Source organism: Rattus norvegicus, chromosome 17, assembly GCF_036323735.1.
Source record: "Rattus norvegicus strain BN/NHsdMcwi chromosome 17, GRCr8, whole genome shotgun sequence".
NCBI classification, from domain to species: domain Eukaryota; kingdom Metazoa; phylum Chordata; class Mammalia; order Rodentia; family Muridae; genus Rattus; species Rattus norvegicus.
The window spans coordinates 91,921,597-91,943,289 of NC_086035.1; the positions used below are offsets into that span (position 1 = coordinate 91,921,597).

The following is a 21,693-nucleotide window of genomic DNA, read 5'->3' on the forward strand; positions in this document are numbered from 1 at the left end:
TGTGGTGGGCTCCTTTTGATTCGCAGACTTTTAATAACTGGTTCTAATTCTTTAGAGGTTATGAGGTAATTTCGATGGATTATCTGTTCCTTGTTTATCTTTGGTACTTGGTATTTGTCTAGAAAACTGTCCATTTCCTCCAGATTTTTAAGTTTTGTTAAATTTGGCCTTTCTTAATAGGACCTAATGATTTTTTTCATTTCCTCAGATTCTGTTGTTATGTCTCCTCTTTTATTTCTGATTTTGTTTATTTAGACACACACTCTATGCCCTCTGGTTTGTCTGTCTAAGAGTTTATCTATCTTATTGATTTTCTCAGAGAACCAGCTCTTGGTTTTGTTGGTTCCTTGTATAGACCTTTTTGTTTCTACTTGGTTGATTTCAGCCCTGAGAATGATTATTTCCTACCTTCTACTGCTCTTGGTTGCAGTTGCCTTGTTTTGATCTGGAGATTTTAGGTCTGCTGTCAAGCTGCTGATTTGTGCTCTCTCCTGTTTTTTGCTTTTTTCAGGCAGTCACAGCTATGAGTTTTCCTCTTCACACATCTTCAATGGTGTCCCATCAGTTTGGGAATGTTGTAACTTCATTTTCATTAAACTCTAAGGAGTGTTCTAATTTCTGTCTTTATTCCTTCCTTGACTAAGGTATATGTGTGTAGAGCATTGTTCAACTTCCATGTATATGTGGGTATTCTTTCACTATTGTTGTTACTGAAGATCAGCCTTAGTCTGTGGAATATGATGGATTGCATGGGACTATTTCTATCTTCCTGTATCTGTTGAGGTGTGTTTTATGACCGGTCATATGGACAGTTTTTGAGAAGATACCATGAGGTGCTGAAACAAAGGTGACTCTGGAGTCTGACTCCTTGGTCCCTGGTTTCCAACAGGGCTCCTGTCAGGACTGTGGTCCCGTCTGTAGCAGACCTCCTGTGAGGGCCTTCCAACTGGAGGATATTCAAAGGGGCAGAGAAGCTGCTGATATGTTGCCCAGCCTGCAGTAGATCTCCTGGGAGGCCTTCAGACTGTGGCATCTTAAGAGGAACATTCAAAATGTGTCCTCTGTGAAGATGTTCTGGGGACACAGATAAAGGGGGGTGACAATGGACTGTGGTTTCTCTTTCCTTGAGGGCAGCCACAGGACAGGGAGGCCTTTTATTGATTTTGGCAACTGCCCTGCATGTCACAGAGACCCTGGGAGGCCTCCAGATTTTGGTGTCAATTACCCAGTTGCCCTGTATAAAGAGGACCTCTTGGAATGCCCTCAACTGTGGTGTCCTGTGTGCATTATATCTCCTGGGATGTCTCAAATTGTGTTGTCAGATGCCCTGATTGTAGCAGATCTCCTGGGATGCCTCAACATGCGGTATCAAATGTTCTGAGTGCAGTAGTTCTTCTGATACACTTCAGGATATTACGTCTAATGTTCAGAGTGCAGTGGATCCTCTGTTAAGCCTCAAGATATAGTATCTTCCAGGAAGCAGACTAGCTAGCAGTCTGTCCCTGCAGAAAGGTAGAGGCAGAAAGTCTGTCTGACATTTTCTTCAGTGAAAGTCACTGCTGGTTTATCAGACTCTGTAGGACTAAATTCCTCATGTGAAAAAGGCTTTATTTCAAGGGTGAGGTTACCACTTCCACTGGTGTGGTCAAACCATGAGAATCTGAAGATTCAAAATTCTCATCTTCAACAGGGTCCTTCCACACACCCCATTTCAAGTGATAGGATCCCATTCTTTGTCAGTTAATGTCTTTACTGTACCTGCTGAAGCTTGAATTTTCACTCTAATTCAGCCAAACTAAAGAGGGCTGAAGTTTGATGTTCTGCAACTCAAGATCTATGAGTGCTAGAAAAAACGTCTCTCCAAGGACACACTTAGTAACTTTTACACTGTTTACTTGCATCTGGAGCCATTTAATTTTATCATACAGCTCATTCATTTCCTTCATCCATTTGTCCAGAGGTACTAAGAGCATCAAGCCAGCAAAATCATTTTCTGATTTTTCCCCCAACTTGTAGAAAATTTTGTATACCTAATCACCAAAGTCATGAAGATAATCAAAGGCATTGGCTTCTTTAAGTTTGAAAGACAGTATCAACCACAGATCTTCAATATTTTCCGACCCCAGAAGACAGAGTATGTGTGGAGGTTTCAGTAGTTGAAGGAGCTGGTGAATTATTAAACCAACTCCACATTCTTAAAAGTCTCATATTTACACATCTGCTCCTCTAGAACCATTCCAGGTACCAACTTATGTATTGGTCAGAGTTCTCTAGACTCACAGAATTTATAGGTAGTCTCTGTATAGTAAGGGAACTTGTTGATGACATACAGTCTGTAGTCCAACTCCCCAACCATGGTCAGCATTAGCTGTAAATGTTGTCCAAGGATATAGCAGTGTCTTAGTCCCACAAGACAGGCAGGCTAAGAAGAGAGAACCTTCCTTATTCCAAAGTCCTTATATAGGTCTCCAGCAGAAGGTGACTGGAACTTGCTTTGTCCCAGATGACCTTGAACTGTGAGATCGCCTTGCCTTAGTCTCCTGGAATTCATAGGCACTATGCCCCAAGATCTCCATGCCAAGATACACGTCAAATACTTCTGTCTCCCAGCCTTAAGATCGGTATCAAAGGTGAACCTTTCAATTCTGAATTGTAGTTCATTCCGGATATAGTCAAGTTGACAACTAGGAATAGCCACAATAGATATGTATGCACTTATTTGTGTGGATGTGTGCATGTTGAGTGTCCATGTAGAGACTATTTTGTTGGGCTTCACATTTTTAAGAGTATTAAAAGTTTTGACTGTCCACTTTTATCATATTGAATTTCATTGTCTTCATTGTAATGTGTTGTAGTGTTCCCTGGTCATACTTGCACCTCATCTTGTGAGGTCCGAAATGAAGCTCTTCAGGGTCCCTACAGTGAGACTCATGGAAACAGTGATCTATGCAGTAGCAAGAGTAATTTAATCTGGCATGCCTGGGTCTTCCCAGTTCAAAGGAGATGACCCTGAGCAGTCTCTGATAGGGAGTTATATACCTTGAAAACTATTGGACAGAATTCAAACATTGGTAACTAGGCAGGGTACTAATGATGTGGTGAAGTGACATTCAAGCTGACTCGTGATCAGTGGACCATTGTGGACTTTCCAGGGGGCACAGTTGGGAGTCAAGGAGGTCTGTGGAGTTACAGGTGGGTTTGTCTGACAGTCTGGCTTATAGATGCTCAGGAAACTAACTACTCCTTGGAAGGGAGGGGTCTGTGTGCATGGAGGTTTGAGGGGAAACTTTCCCACTGGCCTTAGATCGACTCCAACTATGACTCTTTCATTCCCCCATTGTCTTTTAGCACAGCTTCCATCTTGAAGCTTACAGTCCTCCAGCTTGTATTTTGCCTCCCTATTTGCAGCTACACCTAGTGTTGTCTTAAGATGATTAACTGGACTATATTCACTTAGCAAGGGTCCAGCTAGAGTACCTTCATAACAGGGGAAATTAAGACACACAGTCCATACAGACATATAGTTAGCAGGGAGAATAGACTCAGGACTGAGACTGAGTCAACTTGACTTGACGGGGTTGGTGTGCGTTTGAACCTTTATTTTCCTACAGCTAGAGCCAGGTAGTCTTCTTCAGGGGAGGAGCAGGTCCGGAATGGTTGTAGTGCACCCTAGTGGTGACTGTGTTCAACAGGATGATGAAAAGTCCTTTTCACTTCGGTTTACGCTCAGCTTGGTGAAATCTTAACTTGTGAGGTTCTGGAACCAGGCCTGCTTCATAGAGGGTACATTATTTAGGCCAAACATATTCATGAGCCTATTGGGTAGCTCTGACCTTAAATATTAAATTATCATTTTTCAGATCTGTAATAGCTGTCAACTATAGGTTGGACACAATGGGGGCTAGAATGCCATCTATATCTAATATAGGGCAGAGGGAAGGAGCATCATGCAGTCCCCACCAGTCTCCAAGGCTATTTTAATTAAGGTCTCTTTTAGAATTTTATTAATCTTTTCTAAATTTCTGAACTCCGGGGACGATATATATACACAGTGGAGTTTCAAACTAGGCCCCAAGACCATAGCAAGTCCCTGACTTACCTGAAATACAAAGGCAGTCCCCATTATCTGATCCTATTACCTTAAGTGCTCTAAACCTGGGTCACCTGGCAAGCATTCAAGTTTGTCATGTCCGTGACTCTGGATCTTTCTGGGAACAGTTCTTGTTAAAGAGGTGGGTACTATTACCTTACCTTTAGTCGATCGTCATGAGCCCATTTAATTTCTTTTTCTACATATATCAGCTGTTCTGGGCAGTTTTGCTAGGACAGTGGACAATCTAGAGATGACTCTTTACTTTAAGGTTGCATCCTAAACAGCCTTATAAGCCCAGCTGTTATCTCTAGCCATTGGATCTTTTGGCAAAGGTTTCCATGCACATGAGCAGTTGTAAATGCCTATCTGGCTGTCCCTGAAGATGTTAACAACCAGTCCTCTTCCCATGATGAGGGCCTGTTTTAATGTTCTTAGTTTGACCATTTGAAATGAAGTGCTTGGAGGAAGACACTGAGTCCAGATTCCCTCCATTTGTATTGTCACCACTGCCCCTGCCCTCCTCTCACCCCCATGGATGAAGCTGCTTCTGTCCATAACACAGGTCTGTTCTGTTTCTGACAAAGGTGTGTTCCTCAAGTCAGGTCAGGTACTGAACACCTGTGCCACAACCTCGTCACATTGATGGAATGGACAGTCCCAAGTCAGGGTCAGGTGGGACAGTTGCAAGGTTTAGGAAAACAGGTAGTAGAAAACATCTCAGCCAGGGAAAACTCTGATAATGAAGCCTGTAGGCATTACTGAATCATCAGTCAGAATTGTCGGGGTAGTCATGAGTGTCAATGTAAATATATTGAAGCTTTAATTTCTTTTGTCCTGGATCGGGTGGTGTGTTGGCTGGAAGTGGTCTAATTAATTCTTTCTGCCATGATCTGCCCTGTTCTACAATCTCCCTGCAACCTTAACTTTTCTCAAACATTTGGTACGAACTTAATTGATGAAAGTCAGGGCTATCATATGAGAATTTTCTCTTTGCTCTTATTTAATATCATATGTGAACCTGGGACAAATTATTATTGTGATATGCTTATAGAGCCTGGTGGCAAATCTGGAGACACTCCCTACCCCTTACTGAATTGAAGCCCTAATCTGGGTGGGTTCCTTGTGGGGCCAGGAGCCATTTGTAAGCTCTGTTGAAATATACTTTTGCCCACATGGAGCCTCTCCTGTCAGGGATCCTGGATGCCAGTTTGCACTGTGTCAGCAATGAGCAGAGGAGCAGGTAAAAACGGGTTAAATCCTTGTGACCTTGTGAGCCATGAAACTCTGAACCAATCCTGAAGAAAAAGAGAATTCAACAAGTGTCTGCTGGGCATTAAACTCGGGAGCTCTGGAAGAGCACTCAGTTCTCTTCACCTCTGTGCCATCTCTCCAGCCCTAAGGCTGATACTGTCAATAAGGAAGGAGCTGGCTGCTGGGCTGAAGTAGGCTTTTGTTGTTTCTAGTGAAGAAGAAGTGTTTAGAAGGTAGGGGTTGAGGAGGAGGGAAAATGTCTGAAACATTTTATCTTCTATTGCTGACACCTTGGAGAGTTAAAAGGTCTCTCTCCTGGTGCCATTTAACATCAAAAGCAGGCCACTCCAAGTTTCATTAAGTGGTCCTTAGTCCTAAATTCTTGAAAATGACTCAGAATAAGATTAAGGTGAGAAAACAACTGGTCCCATGTCCAAAATTTTCATCAGTCCAAGTCCAAAACATGAAAACAAGAATGCAAAAAAAAAGAACAACTAACACACAAACCAAGTGTCCCTTTTCAAGGGCAAAGTACACAGACCAACCCATCACTGCTGTGGATGGGATAACTCAGACTATCTGCTCCTGCCAGAAGTGAGATGCACACAGGTTCTGGTGACTTTGCTGGCCTCACCCTGGATCAAAGTTCTCTGACATTGCTGGCCTCTGGACAGGTCAAAGCCCTGTTACCTAGCCTCTGTGAGCCCTCCTGATGCTTGCAAGAAAGAAAGGAGCCAAAAGCAGAACACAATGAAGCTAGATAGAGAGAGCACAGAGAAGTCAACCTCAGTACCTAGTTGTAACTGCCACTCCTCCCTTTCACCACTCTCCCATGGGTCCCACAGAAGAAGCAAGTTTCCAGATGAATGCACCAATGTGAGGTTCAAACTGAACCGACTCCAGGACCTCTTGATTGACATTCATGGAGACAGTGATCTATACAATAGCTTAATTCTGCCTTATTGAGGCCTTCCTGCTTAAAGGGAGATGACCCTGGGCAGATTCTGACAGGGAGTTATATACCTTGCTAAGAATTGGGGCAGAATTCAAGCAGTTGGTAACTAGGCAGGGTATTATTGATGGGGCGAAGTGACCTCCTACTGACTAGTGATCAATGAACCATTCCTGCTTTTCCAGAGGGGAAGGAGAGGTGAGTTGGAAATCACAGGTAGCTTTGTTTAACAGTTTGGATTGCAGTTCTCTGGGAACTGACTATTGCCTGGATGGGATGGGTCATTGTGCTTGAAGGTCGGCAGTGGAACTTTCCCACTGGTCTTCAATTGACCCACACCTCTGGCTCTTTCAAGAGTGATTCCTTCCCACAGGCAGTGGTCTTTGTTGTAGTAGAATCAAAGATGGGGGGAGTATAGAAAGGAGGCAAAAGAAGGAAATAAATAATTTAGGTTAAATAAAAGTGGCAAGAAACCATTAGCCAGAAAAAGAATTTTAAGATGGGGAAGAGAAAATATCAAAAGGTAAAAATACAAGGTACCATGTTGTCAAATACAGAGTAGTCAGTCTTGAACAAATATATACACAAGCAACAAATATGGGCTCTGCAGGTATATTTATATTTATTTCTGGATACACAAGATATGTAAAAATATATAACAAATTTAATCACGTAAAGGAGTCCATCAACTAAGAGTGAAGGCATGAGAAATGTTTGATATAGGATAGCTGGGAGAGTTTGGAGAGCAGGCACAAATGAGGGAGGTGATGTCACTGCTTCAATTAAAACATTAAAATATTAGATAAATACAAATGTATGAACAAAATTATATAAAATAGGAGGAATAAAAAGCAAACCTTACAAGCTTCAAAAGAAAACACAGAGAAAAAAAAAGCCACAATAAATCTATATCTCGGAGCATCTTCCTTTCATCTTCCCTCCTTGTGGAAGGAGCAGGATGTTGGAGACCCTTTTGTTATACATGGATTTTAGTCCAGGTGAGTCCCAAATGGTCCAACGGTCCACTCATCAGGCCACTCATTGTGTCCAGTCCGTTGTCCAGCAGCATCAAAAGTCCTTGGCTGCCTGGACTGCATAAAGAAAACTGGAGTTAAACAAGAGAAAGAAAAATATTCATCACTAGAAAACCCTAGTAGGTTTTTTGCCACGGGACATAGGTTTATGTTCACTGGCCAAGAAATAGACAGACATGACTATAAAATTTAGACAGTCCATACTTGGAAAAGTCTAGATAGATCTATAAAGAGTTAATGTGTGCATGATACATACATTACCTCAGAGTAACCCCCCCCTCTCCTTTTCTCTCTCTGTCTCTCTCTGTCTCTGTCTCTCTGCCTCTCTGTCTCTCTGTCTCTCTCTGTCTCTGTGTGTGTGTGTGTGTGTGTGTGTGTGTGTGTGTGTTTGTGTGTTGGTGTCTGTCTGTTTGTCCTCATACCTGAAGGCCAGGGATAATCATCAAATGCTTTTTTACCTCAATATTTAGACAGAGTAATATGTCAGTAATCTCAGCTCATCAATCTGCCACACCTGCCTCTGTTAAGCTCAAGGCCTAAGATGACACCATGATTCTTCCTTGTCTGATTTCCAGAGTCCTTTTGTTGCACTGTGACACTTTACCCAACATCCATCTCCCCAGCTGCAGAGACCAGATCTGCCAGGTAAAAATATTTAGAATGTCCTTTTTCTGACAGGATTGCACTCAGCCTGGTACTTCCTCTTGCCTATACTGGCCTTGAAGTTGTGTTACTTGACAGGGTAGAGTGGCTCAGAACTGAAACTTCTACATTGCAGAATTAAAGACAGGAAGAAGAGGATCGTGCTCAAGGTAATCTTTAGCTACAAGGTGGCCTGTTGGGATTTAAGAGACCATGATGAAAACAGAAATGTTTGCAGCATAGCATTACACGAAAGGAGGAACAGAGGCAGCAAGATCAAGAGGAATACAAAGGTAGCCTGGGCTTTCATTCTATCCCGAGTGGTATTCTCTCTGAATTTTAGGTTTGACTGTGTGAACACTAAAACCAGCATAGCAACACTATTCCAAAATAGGAAAAAAATGTCAGAAAAAAATGAGTGTATGCTTAATTTACATAAACATATCAGAAAATAAGAACCAATTTCTTCTGTTTATTGTACATGGAATATGTTCCCTTAGCATACACCTGTGAGTCTGTTAGAATTAAGAGTGATATATTAAGGATTTTTATTGGAGTGGTTAGTGTTTTTCATCTGTTGGTTTTTAATTTTGTGAATCTATTTCCATCAATTGGGATTTTATATTTGATGTTTCTATTTTGTGTTTTCCACTTAAGGCCATCCTGAGGGGTACATGGCTCTCTAGGAGTCCAGTATAAGAAACATCCATTGAGACCCACCTGCATGGAAGTAGTTCATGTAAAAGTAAAGACAGACACACTGACAGAGATATAGACTCACCAGGGCTTCTACATATCAGGGTATGGATGACAAGGAATCATCAGGGTGTGAGGCCAACTCTTAAAACCTAGGCTGGCCAGTGTCTGTGAGAGGTTTTCCTTGGTTTTTGTCTGAGTAGCTAACCTGGTTCAGTGCTAGAGGCCAGCAAAGAACCCCTTTAATGAACTTTCCCAGACTTGTGCGTTGTGGGTTCAGGTACACGAGTTCATATAGTGCTCTTCTTGCTCCAGAGTGGAATATAATGTGCTTTCCCACTCAAATTAGAGAGGAAAAGATTGTCTGTCCTAAGAGAATTTCGTGTAGCTCAGGGGATAAAGCACATGAGAAATATGTATGTGATCACAATGGTGGAGAACTATAGGGACATGCTGTTAAACTCAGCACATATCACTGCAGGATTACTATGCCTGGATCCTTGATGTCCTTTGAACAAATTAAGAGGGACATTGGGTCAGAGGGACCCTCCATGTCAGTCATATGGTATTCTGTACACCTCATGCTGTGGAAGATGTTGATACAGTCTAGTTAAAAAGAACACAGGAGATGACATCTTAACAAATGTAACAGTAGGAGGGACAAGGAAAGCTTCCCAGAAGCTCTCACAAAGGAATTGCAAGGCTGTTTAACTGGGTATAAAAAAGCAGTGTGCAAATTCTCAGGTTAATGGAAGCAGCCTGGGTAGATTTATCCAGTGGAATGCATACTCCAGTGGAGGCCTGAAGCTGGCATGAGGTAGGGCCACACCAGTTTGCTTCTCCATCATTAAGTTGTTGTTTTGACTCTGCTCATAACACCTGTCCCTCCTCCTTCGAGGAGGCTGTGACACAGGTAGGAATCCTGTTACACATTTGAAAGTTGGCCTTGAGGGAGCAAACAGAGAGAGGTGAGTAATTACAGGGCAGAACTGGTGAGAGAGAGGGCACAGCTGCCTTGGGAGTCACTCCACAGTATGGGTTTTTTAAGCATTACCCTGAGTTGGGTCTGAGGACTTAAGCAATATAAACTGTGATATCTTTCGCAGGGCAGTAGGGGTGTGTGAGAGTCTGGTCAAAGTGTGACAGGAGGATTCCCTTCACAGGAGACATACAGGCCTCATATTCAACCTGGGAACCCATTTTAGCTCAGGTCTGATGGGCTGACTAGGGAGACTTTTCTGAGAAGTCTACTTCATGATGAAGACCAATGTTCTCTGCAAGAAACAGGAAGCAAAGAACAGTACAGTCCCACAGAACAGTCTCTGATGTTTACCTCTGCTAGAAGAGAGGGCAGAGGGCTACTGGTCCACTGACACTTTTAGGGCACTGTTCTACTTCATCCCTCCCTTCTGAGCAAGACACAGTGAAAAGGCAGGCCTTCCTGCCTGGGGTTTTACCTGGAGAGACCTTGCTGTGGTGTGGACAGCTCTTCCTCTGGAGAAGGGGCCTGCAAGCACACAGGCACCTGGACGTCTGGCCTGGCTCCTCTGAGATTGTATAATCTTCAGCCAGGCCAACCCCCACCACTGGCTTAAAAGCCATGGAGCTGAGGCTGCTGTTCTTCAGGACTTGAAAAGAAAAAGACACAGAAAAGAGGCTCTTGGTGTCTTTGAAAAACAGAGAACTTCCTGGTTGCTGCCGCCGCAGAGAGCCCTTGGGCAGCACCCTGCGAGCAAACTTGAGCCTCGGGACCACAGGTAAGACCAACTTGTCTGCTGCAAGAGAGCTGCCTGGTGAGATTGGGACACACAGAGGCAAAGTTCATCTAGGACCGGGCACGTCCTGTGTTTGCCGGAGGTCCCACGCTGGTGGATCCCGGCCCGCAGCAGCTCTCTGCTCCCAGACCCTGTGGGAAAGAGACCTCACCGCCTGATCAGGTGGGCACTCCTGAGGCTGCAGAGCGGAAGAGACCACCAACACTGCCCACCCCTGCCCACATCCCTGGCCCAAGAGGAAACTGTATAAGGCCTCTGGGCTCCCGTGGGGGAGGGCCCAGGAGCGGCAGGACCCCTGCCTGAGACACCACCGGAACATGAAGGAAACAGACCGGATAAACAGTTCTCTACACCCAAATCCCATGGGAGGGCGAGCTAAACCTTCAGAGAGGCAGACAAGCCTGGGAAACCAGAAGAGACTGCTCTCTGTGCACACATCTTGGACGCCAGAGGAAAACACCAAAGGCCATCTGGAACCCTGGTGCACTGAAGCTCCCGGAAGGGGCGGCACAGGTCTTCCTGGTTGCTGCCGCTGCAGAGAGCCCGTGGGCAGCACCCCACAAGCGAACTTGAGCCTCGGGACCACAGGTAAGACCAACTTTTCTGCTGCAAGAAAGCTGCCTGGTGAACTCAAGACACAGGCCCACAGGAACAGCTGAAGACTTGTAGAGAGGAAAAACTACACGCCCGAAAGCAGAACACTCTGTCCCCATAACTGACTGAAAGAGAGGAAAACAGGTCTACAGCACTCCTGACACACAGGCTTATAGGACAGTCTAGCCACTGTCAGAAATAGCAGAACAAAGTAACACTAGAGATAATCTGATGGTGAGAGGCAAGCCCAGGAACCCAAGCAACAGAAACCAAAACTACATGGCATCATCGGAGCTCAATTCTCCCACCAAAACAAACATGGAATATCCAAAGGCACCAGAAAAGCAAGATCTAGTTTCAAAATCATATTTGATCATGATGCTGGAGGACTTCAAGAAAGACATGAAGAACTCCCTTAGGGAAACACAGGAAAACATTTATAAACAAGTAGAAGCCTACAGAGAGGAATCGCAAAAATCCCTGAAAGAATTCCAGGAAAACACAATCAAACAGTTGAAGGAATTAAAAATGGAAATAGAAGCGATCAAGAAAGAACACATGGAAACAACCCTGGATATAGAAAACCAAAAGAAGAGACAAGGAGCTGTAGATACAAGCTTCACCAACAGAATACAGGAGATGGAAGAGAGAATCTCAGGAGCAGAAGATTCCATAGAAATCATTGACTCAACTGTCAAAGATAATGTAAAGCGGAAAAAGCTACTGGTCCAAAACATACAGGAAATCCAGGACTCAATGAGAAGATCAAACCTAAGGATAATAGGTATAGAAGAGAGCGAAGACTCCCAGCTCAAAGGACCAGTAAATATCTTCAACAAAATCATAGAACAAAACTTCCCTAACCTAAAAAAAGAGATACCCATAGGCATACAAGAAGCCTACAGAACCCCAAATAGATTGAACCAGAAAAGAAACACCTCCCGTCACATAATAGTCAAAACACCAAACGCACAAAATAAAGAAAGAATATTAAAAGCAGTAAGGGAAAAAGGTCAAGTAACATATAAAGGCAGACCTATCAGAATCACACCAGACTTCTCGCCAGAAACTATGAAGGCCAGAAGATCCTGGACTGATGTCATACAGACCCTAAGAGAACACAAATGCCAGCCCAGGTTACTGTATCCTGCAAAACTCTCAATTAACATAGATGGAGAAACCAAGATATTCCATTACAAAACCAAATTTACACAATATCTTTCTACAAATCCAGCACTACAAAGGATAATAAATGGTAAAGCCCAACATGAGGAGGCAAGCTATACCCTAGAAGAAGCAAGAAACTAATCGTCTTGGCAACAAAACAAAGAGAATGAAAGCACACAAACATAACCTCACATCCAAATATGAATATAACGGGAAGCAATAATCACTATTCCTTAATATCTCTCAACATCAATGGCCTCAACTCCCCAATAAAAAGAAATAGATTAACAAACTGGATACGCAACGAGGACCCTGCATTCTGCTGCCTACAGGAAACACACCTCAGAGACAAAGACAGAAACTACCTCAGAGTGAAAGGCTGGAAAACAACTTTCCAAGCAAATGGTCAGAAGAAGCAAGCTGGAGTAGCCATTCTAATATCAAATAAAATCAATTTTCAACTAAAAGTCATCAAAAAAGGTAAGGAAGGACACTTCATATTCATCAAAGGAAAAATCCACCAAGATGAACTCTCAATCCTAAATATCTATGCCACCTACATATGGGCACCTACATATGTAAAAGAAACCTTACTAAAGCTCAAAACACACATTGGACCTCACACAATAATAGTGGGAGATTTCAACACCCCACTCTCATCAATGGACAGATCATGGAAACAGAAATTAAACAGAGATGTAGACAGACTAAGAGAAGTCATGAGCCAAATGGACCTAATGGATATTATAGAACATTCTATCCTAAAGCCAAAGTATATACCTTCTTCTCAGCTCCTCATGGTACTTTCTCCAAAATTGACCATATAATTGGTCAAAAAACGGGCCTCAACAGGTACAGAAAGATAGAAATAATCCCATGCGTGCTATCGGACCACCACGGCCTAAAACTGGTCTTCAATAACAATCACGGAAGAATGTCCACATATTCTTGGAAATTGAACAATGCTCTACTCAATGATAACCTGGTCAAGGAAGAAATAAAGAAAGAAATTAAAAACTTTTTAGAATTTAATGAAAATGAAGGTACAACATACCCAAACTTATGGGACACAATGAAAGCTGTGCTAAGAGGAAAACTCATAGCGCTGAGTGCCTGCAGAAAGAAACAGGAAAGAGCATATGTCAGCAGCTTGACAGCACACCTAAAAGCTCTAGAACAAAAAGAAGCAAATACACCCAGGAGGAGTAGAAGGCAGGAAATAATCAAACTCAGAGCTGAAATCAACCAAGTAGAAACAAAAAGGACCATAGAAAGAATCAAAAGAACCAAAAGTTGGTTCTTTGAGAAAATCAACAAGATAGATAAACCCTTAGCCAGACTAATGAGAGGACACAGAGAGTGCATCCAAATTAACAAAATCAGAAATGAAAAGGGAGACATAACTACAGATTCAGAGGAAATTCAAAAAATCATCAGATCTTACTATAAAAACGTATATTCAACAAAACTTGAAAATCTTCAGGAAATGGACAATTTCCTAGACAGATACCAGGTACCGAAGTTAAATCAGGAACAGATAAACCAGTTAAATAACCCCATAACTCCTAAGGAAATACAAGCAGTCATTAAAGGTCTCCCAACCAAAAAGAGCCCTGGTCCAGACGGGTTTAGTGCAGAATTCTATCAGACCTTCATAGAAGACCTCATACTAATATTATCCAAACTATTCCACAAAATTGAAACAGATGGATCACTACCGAATTCCTTCTACGAAGCCACAATTACTCTTATACCTAAACCACACAAAGACACAACAAAGAAAGAGAACTTCAGACCAATTTCCCTTATGAATATCGACGCAAAAATACTCAACAAAATTCTGGCAAACCGAATCCAAGAGCACATCAAAACAATCATCCACCATGACCAAATAGGCTTCATCCCAGGCATGCAGGGATGGTTTAATATACGGAAAACCATCAACGTGATCCATTATATAAACAAACTGAAAGAACAAAACCACATGATCATTTCATTAGACGCTGAGAAAGCATTTGACAAAATTCAACACCCCTTCATGATAAAAGTCCTGGAAAGAATAGGAATTCAAGGCCCATACCTGAACATAGTAAAAGCCATATACAGCAAACCAGTTGCTAACATTAAACTAAATGGAGAGAAACTTGAAGCAATCCCACTAAAATCAGGGACTAGACAAGGCTGCCCACTTTCTCCCTACTTATTCAATATAGTTCTTGAAGTTCTAGCCAGAGCAATCAGACAACAAAAGGAGGTCAAGGGGATACAGATCGGAAAAGAAGAAGTCAAAATATCACTATTTGCAGATGATATGATAGTATATTTAAGTGATCCCAAAAGTTCCACCAGAGAACTACTAAAGCTGATAAACAACTTCAGCAAAGTGGCTGGGTATAAAATTAACTCAAATAAATCAGTTGCCTTCCTCTATACAAAAGAGAAACAAGCCGAGAAAGAAATTAGGGAAACGACACCCTTCATAATAGACCCAAATAATATAAAGTACCTCGGTGTGACTTTAACAAAGCAAGTAAAAGATCTATACAATAAGAACTTCAAGACACTGAAGAAGGAAATTGAAGAAGACCTCAGAAGATGGAAAGATCTCCCATGCTCATGGATTGGTAGGATTAATATAGTAAAAATGGCCATTTTACCAAAAGCGATCTACAGATTCAATGCAATCCCCATCAAAATACCAATCCAATTCTTCAAAGAGGTAGACAGAACAATTTGCAAATTCATCTGGAATAACAAAAAACCCAGGATAGCTAAAGCTATCCTCAACAATAAAAGGACTTCAGGGGGAATCACTATCCCTGAACTCAAGCAGTATTACAGAGCAATAGTGATAAAAACTGCATGGTATTGGTACAGAGACAGACAGATAGACCAATGGAATAGAATTGAAGACCCAGAAATGAACCCACACACCTATGGTCACTTGATTTTTGACAAAGGAGCCAAAACCATCCAATGGAAAAAAGATAGCATTTTCAGCAAATGGTGCTGGTTCAACTGGAAGTCAACATGTAGAAGAATGCAGATCGATCCATGCTTATCACCCTGTACAAAGCTTAAGTCCAAGTGGATCAAGGACCTCCACATCAAACCAGACACACTCAAACTAATAGAAGAAAAACTAGGGAAGCATCTGGAACACATGGGCACTGGAAAAATTTTCCTGAACAAAAAACCAATGGCTTACGCTCTAAGATCAAGAATTGACAAATGGGATCTCATAAAACTGCAAAGCTTCTGTAAGGCAAAGGACACTGTGGTTAGGACAAAACGGCAACCAACAGATTGGGAAAAGATCTTTACCAATCCTACAACACATAGAGGCCTTATATCCAAAACACACAAAGAACTCAAGAAGCTAGACCTCAGGGAAACAAATAACCCTATTAAAAAATGGGGCTCAGAGCTAAACAAAGAATTCACAGCTGAGGAATGCCGAATGGCGGAGAAACACCTAAAGAAATGTTCAACATCTTTAGTCATAAGGGAAATGCAAATCAAAACAACCCTGAGATTTCACCTCACACCAGTGAGAATGGCTAAGATCAAAAACTCAGGGGACAACAGATGCTGGCGAGGATGTGGAGAAAGAGGAACACTCCTCCATTGTTGGTGGGATTGCAAACTGGTACAACCATTCTGGAAATCAGTCTGGAGGATCCTCAGAAAATTGGACATTGAACTGCCTGAGGATCCAGCTATACCTCTCTTGGGCATATACCCAAAAGATGCCCCAACTTATAAAAAAGACACGTGCTCCACTATGTTCATTGCAGCCTTATTTATAATAGCCAGAAGCTGGAAAGAACCCAGATGCCCTTCAACAGAGGAATGGATACAGAAAATGTGGTACATCTACACAATGGAATATTACTCAGCTATCAAAAACAATACCTTTATGAAATTCGTAGGCAAATGGTTGGAACTGGAAAATATCATCCTGAGTGAGCTAACCCAAACACAGAAAGATATACATGGTATGCACTCACTGATAAGTGGCTATTAGCCCAAATGCTTGAATTACCCTAGATGCCTAGAACAAATGAAACTCAAGACAGATGATCAAAATGTGAATGCTTCACTCCTTCTTTAAAAGGGGAACAAGAATACCCTTGGCAGGGAATAGAGAGGCAAAGATTAAAACAGACACAGAAGGAACACCATTCAGAGCCTGCCCCACATGTGGCCCATACATATACAGCCATCCAATTAGACAAGATGAGTGCAGCAAAGAAGTGCAGGCCGACAGGAGCCGGATGTATATCGCTCCTGAGAGACACAGCCAGAATACAGCAAATACAGAGGCGAATGCCAGCAGCAAACCACTGAACTAAGAACGGGACCCCTGTTGAAGGAATCAGAGAAAGAACTCGAAGAGCTTGAAGGAGCTCGATACCCCTTATGAACAACAATGCCAATCAACCAGAGCTTCCAGGGACTAAGCCACTACCTAAAGACTATACATGGACTGACCCTGGACTCTGACCTCATAGGTAGCAATGAATATTCTAGTAAGATCACCAGTGGAAGGGGAAGCCCTTGGTCCTGCTAAGACTGAACCCCCAGAGAACGTGATTGTTGGGGGGAGGGCAGTAATGGGGGGAGGGTGGGGAGGGGAACACCCATAAAGAAGGGGAGGGGGAGGGATTAGGGGGATGTCTGCCTGGAAACCGGGAAAGGGAGTAACACTCGAAATGTAAATAAGAAACACTCAAGTTAATAAAAAAAAAAAGAATCTTAAAAAAAAATAAAGAAACGAAACAGAACCCCGGCCAAAAAAAAAAAAAAGAAAGAAAAAGAAAAAAAGAGAACTTCAAGTGCTTTCCATAAAGAGCCATAGCACCCCACTGGTTGTCTTAGAACTCTCTGCCCCATTTGGGAATGCCCCCACCTCCCTCTCGTCCCGCTTTAATCAGTGTCTCTGATTCCCCTTATGAGTCACGAAGCATCAGATCACCCTTCAGGGGTTTCTATGAACTTAATCTTTCTGAAGTTACATTTTGTCAAGTTTCTGTGTGCCTCAAGGGCCATCATCATTTGTCACAAAGGACAGGAACAAATATGGATGAAATGAATGAGGACATGCACCCACCTGGTCCTGTGGGTGACACAGTGTTCTCCTCTCTTCCTGAGAGCCAAGTTATTGCAGGAGACTTGATTTTCCGATGGTGGTGGCAGACAGCAGCACAGGTTTCGAAGGCTTCTACTAATTGTCTTTTTAAACCCCTTCCAGTGGTGACGCCATCCCCGACGGGAAGCTGGGCAAGGAACTTGTGGCTGGCCACTAGTGACGGTATCTTCATGAACCATGGCCTCTTCATTGATGAAGGTGTTTTTGTCCACGAGTGTCTCTCTCTGCCAGGTATCTCCAGAGCAGCCTGCAAGGCTTATCCCCTTAGGTGTCTGCAGTGATGCACAGAAATCATGTGGCGGTATGAAGGAGGACACATTCCTGTCTGCTGTAGTGGAATAGGTGTATTGAAGTCGAGGTGACTGGATATGTTCAGTTAGACTACAAGACAACACAGTCTTGGAGTCTGAGAATGTCTTCCTGATTTGCAGCCTGTTATCCTTGAATTCTTCAGCTATAGGACAGTCCAGGAGGTCGAGCTGGAGAGTGTTGGTCCTTGTTTGCTGGTAGCCCACATCATGCCTTCTGACAACCTTCCTGGAATTCTTCCTATCCTCGTTCTCCCGCATATTGGATGAATTTGAGGACAAGGTGAAGGAGGAGAGAAGAGGTCCCTTTCTCTTAAGAAAACGAGGGAAGGAGTGAAGATCTTCTAGACCTGGCTCCACTTGGTGGTGTGTGCAGACTTTCCTGAGTGGCTTGTGCTGTTGAATCAAGTATGTTGCCAGCACCTCATTGATATTTTGGTCTATCAGAGACTCAGTGCTTTTCTCAGGTGTATGCCTCATGACTCTCGTGGTTTTGATGGTGGTAGGGCTTGGTGTTCCTGTGAACGTCTGTATGGATGTCGGTGGTGAGTAGGCCTGGCTGTCTTTGATCATGGGGCGCATCATAATTTGCTGGATGCTGGGCCTCCTGCTGGGATTTATCATCAGCATTTCCACTATAACATTGAAAATATCGTTGGCAACGTGAGGCGGAATGCTGAAATTGGCTGAACTGATTTGTCTCCTCACCTCTGCAAATGACTTGCCTAGGAAAGGCAAGTGCCCAGTCACCATGAAGAAGAGGAGGACACCTACACTCCATACGTCAAATGGGCGGCCCTCATATTCCTCAGCTTCAAAGAATTCTGGCGCACAGTATGGCAGCGTGCCACAGAAATCAATCAGCTTCTGCCCAGGAAGTGTTTTAGCAGCTAGGCCAAAATCACAGAGCTTGGCATTCGACCTTCCGTCTATCAAAATGTTGTTGGCCTTTATGTCTCGGTGGACAATATTATTGTCATGGCAGAATTGTACTGCCTCTAATATCTGTCTAAACATTCTTCGGGCCTCCCACGATTTTAAATATCCACATTCCCGGATTCGGTCCAGTAGGTCTCCCTGAGAGGCATGCTCCATGACCAGGTGGGTGGCCTCTCTTGTCTGGACCACTTCGACCACCTTGATGATATGAGGATGGCCCAGGGACTTTAGAATGTCAACTTCCCTGCTCATCACTGAGGAGCACTTCTCGGTGTTCTTGAGAACTTTTATAGCTACACAGGTGAGGGTTGGGACGTGATAGGCCATTTTTACCACTGAAAATCGTCCCCTTCCCAGGGTTCTTATGATCTTATAGTCAGTGGTAAAGTTCTCGATAGAGTCTCGGCTCTCAGGGTCCTGCTCCATGATCAGGCCCTCCTTTATATGGCTAGAACGAAACTTTCAATGAGAAATAAAACAGACATTTAAAATCAGGCCCCAGAACATGTTGATACGCTATAATTCCAACATTAAAGATATGAGGAAAAGAGCTTAGAAAAACATCAGACAATCTAGCCATGTACTTTACATACTGGGAAGGGAAGGACAAGGACCTACTGCAAAGGAGCAGATGCAAAATATGACATAGAGGCGGTTGTCAGGGACCAACTGCAAACAGAGTAGCCTAGACACTAAAAGCCACTAAATTGGAAAAGCTCACCATCCTCTCTCCTGATCTCAGCATTCTCTTTGAGTAGAGGCATCTAGAATACCAGCTTCAAGAGAAGGTGTAAAGAGAACAGATCCCCGAAAACCTATACTGTGCAGGATGGCGATCTGCATCTGGAGTTCCCAAATTTGGCTACTCGGGCAGAGGACCTGTAGGTGGTTCTCAGAACACAGGTGCCCACAGCTACCCTAACTCCAGCTCCAGGGGTTACTACAACTCTCTACACTAAGCACACCTATACAGCACACTCACAGGTGGTATACACTACTTAAAATAGTGATACAAGTCTTTCTATATAATTTTATTAGTATGAGCTGTCAGGTTAGCAACGGAATCAGATTTCGGGGAAGTGGAACTATAGACAGGTATAGAGAGATTTTATTTTCTTACACAACTGAGTTATGCTATGTGAATATGTTATTATATCAATCCTAGGGATGGTGTGAGACACTCACAACCACCTGTAACTCCAGACCCAGAAAACCTGACTCCCTCTTCTGACCTCCACAGAATGCATCTGGGATATGGTACTCAAGGCATATGAGGATGCAAATCTGTCATACATATGAAGTGAAAAAATAGAATACTCTAACATAGCAAACATAATTTAATAAAACGTGAAAGAGAAGATAATAAAAAACATGGAAATGTAAATGCATAACTGAAGGCAGCAAATACAGAAACCAAAGTCAAAAAGAGCAAGTTGAAGTGTCCAATTTGGAGAAACTCACTATGTCAGGGTCCAACAGCTCCTGAATGTCCAAGTCTAATTTCTGTTTCTTCAAACTCTAATTTCTTTCCAGCCAAGCAACAGCTTCTATACCTGTAAGGACAGAATGCAGCCTCAATCAGAGCTGTAAGTAGACAGGTGTCTATCCATTGTCACAGGGTTCCTTGGGATGTTAGAGCAAAGAGCAGCCAACACTGTGGCTAGGCACGATCCATTGCTTCTCCTCTGCTTCTGTCTCCATGGACAGGAAGGCTAGTCTTGGTCATTGGAGCACTAGAGGGCAGGTTTGACTCAAGAGTCTGTCACCACTGTTACCCAGTGACCCATTTCTTCCTACTTGTACCCCTGCCCAAGGACCATAATTAACCCCAAATTGCACCACCTAATGGGAACAATGTTCAAACACTTAACACTCCATCTTTAACAAGGACACTTTTGTCATTAATAATCAAACAAGGAATCCTGAGAATGACAATGGACGCCAGAGCTTTGGCACTCTAGTTTTTTATGGATTCTGATATTCAATGGCAAGTGGATGGACATTGTTTTGCTTTTCACATGGACCCCAGACTTCATAAGTTTGTAATAATTCATGTCCATATTCAATGTATTCTATTTACTTTTTAAATTCCGACAAGTGGTTGCCAAAGGATTGTAAGTCATGACTACCTTGATTGTTGTGACAAAATGCTATTATTCATTGCACCCCTGGGCATGAGACTACCATTTGTGGGGCTGAGAGGAATATGACACCATTAATCCCATATTGCCTGCCCTCAGGCTTGAGACTTCTGACCAAGCTCAAGATCTAGAAACAGTGAGCTGATATGTTCCAAATGATCAAGTAAACACCCGTAAGCCAGGAACCTATAAACAACTGATATAGTAGATGCCGTGTTCTGAAACTCTGGGTCCTTCTGCTCTCAAACACAATGCCTTGTGTTTGACCTTCAAAACAACAGAAGTTGATTACTTGTGCATCAGGATGTTAGCAAGGCAAGGACAGGTACCCAACAAATTAATTATGTACCAAGGCTGCTTTCTAATTCTAACTGGCCCTGTGTATGTATTCCCAGAGGGTCCAGAAAAAGTATGAGATCAGTGTATCATTGTTAAAGGTGACATGTTGTGCCCTGTAGCAGTTTCCTGTGTATCCACATCTTACTGCTGTTGAATTGGGGTTGAAGGTTGAAGTAGGAATTGGCACAAAACAGTCAGATAGGAAAAATCTAGACTTGGGTAAGCTACCTGGACCCAGAGTGATGAGAGTCCCTCAGGGTCCTCTGACAGACATAGGACAAAGTTAAAGTCAGGATAGTCTCATAAAGATGAGCCCATGTTAATTATAAAATTTGTGAAAGTGGAGGAGGAAGATCATCACTTCAAGTAATCTTTGGCTACTCAGAAATGATGATTCCAGCCTGTGCTCCAGGAGCGTCTGTCTCATGGAACAAAAACACACATGCGAAATGAAAGTAAGAAGTGGCTGCTATGTATTTTTGCTTGATCCATGTTCCCAAACCTCTGGAAAGTAACTTTAGACCCATTGGGATTACACATGAGATTATGACATTAATGACAGAGGTGCAAGGGCTTTTGTGAGCCATTTGCATATGTTTGAATGTATGCT

The 21,693-nt window shown here is 42.8% G+C and overlaps 1 protein-coding gene across 1 annotated transcript; it reads right to left on the bottom strand.

Moving 5' to 3' along the window:
• Positions 1-7,285: 7,285 nt before the first annotated feature.
• Positions 7,286-19,159, bottom strand: LOC134482644 (sperm motility kinase X-like). The gene is made up of 2 exons (XM_063276848.1): positions 17,742-19,159; positions 7,286-7,401 (listed from the first exon to the last, which is right to left on the bottom strand). Exons 1-2 carry the CDS (start codon positions 19,027-19,029, stop codon positions 7,286-7,288), a joined length of 1,404 nt encoding a protein of 467 aa, XP_063132918.1. The 5' UTR covers positions 19,030-19,159.
• Positions 19,160-21,693: the final 2,534 nt, after the last annotated feature.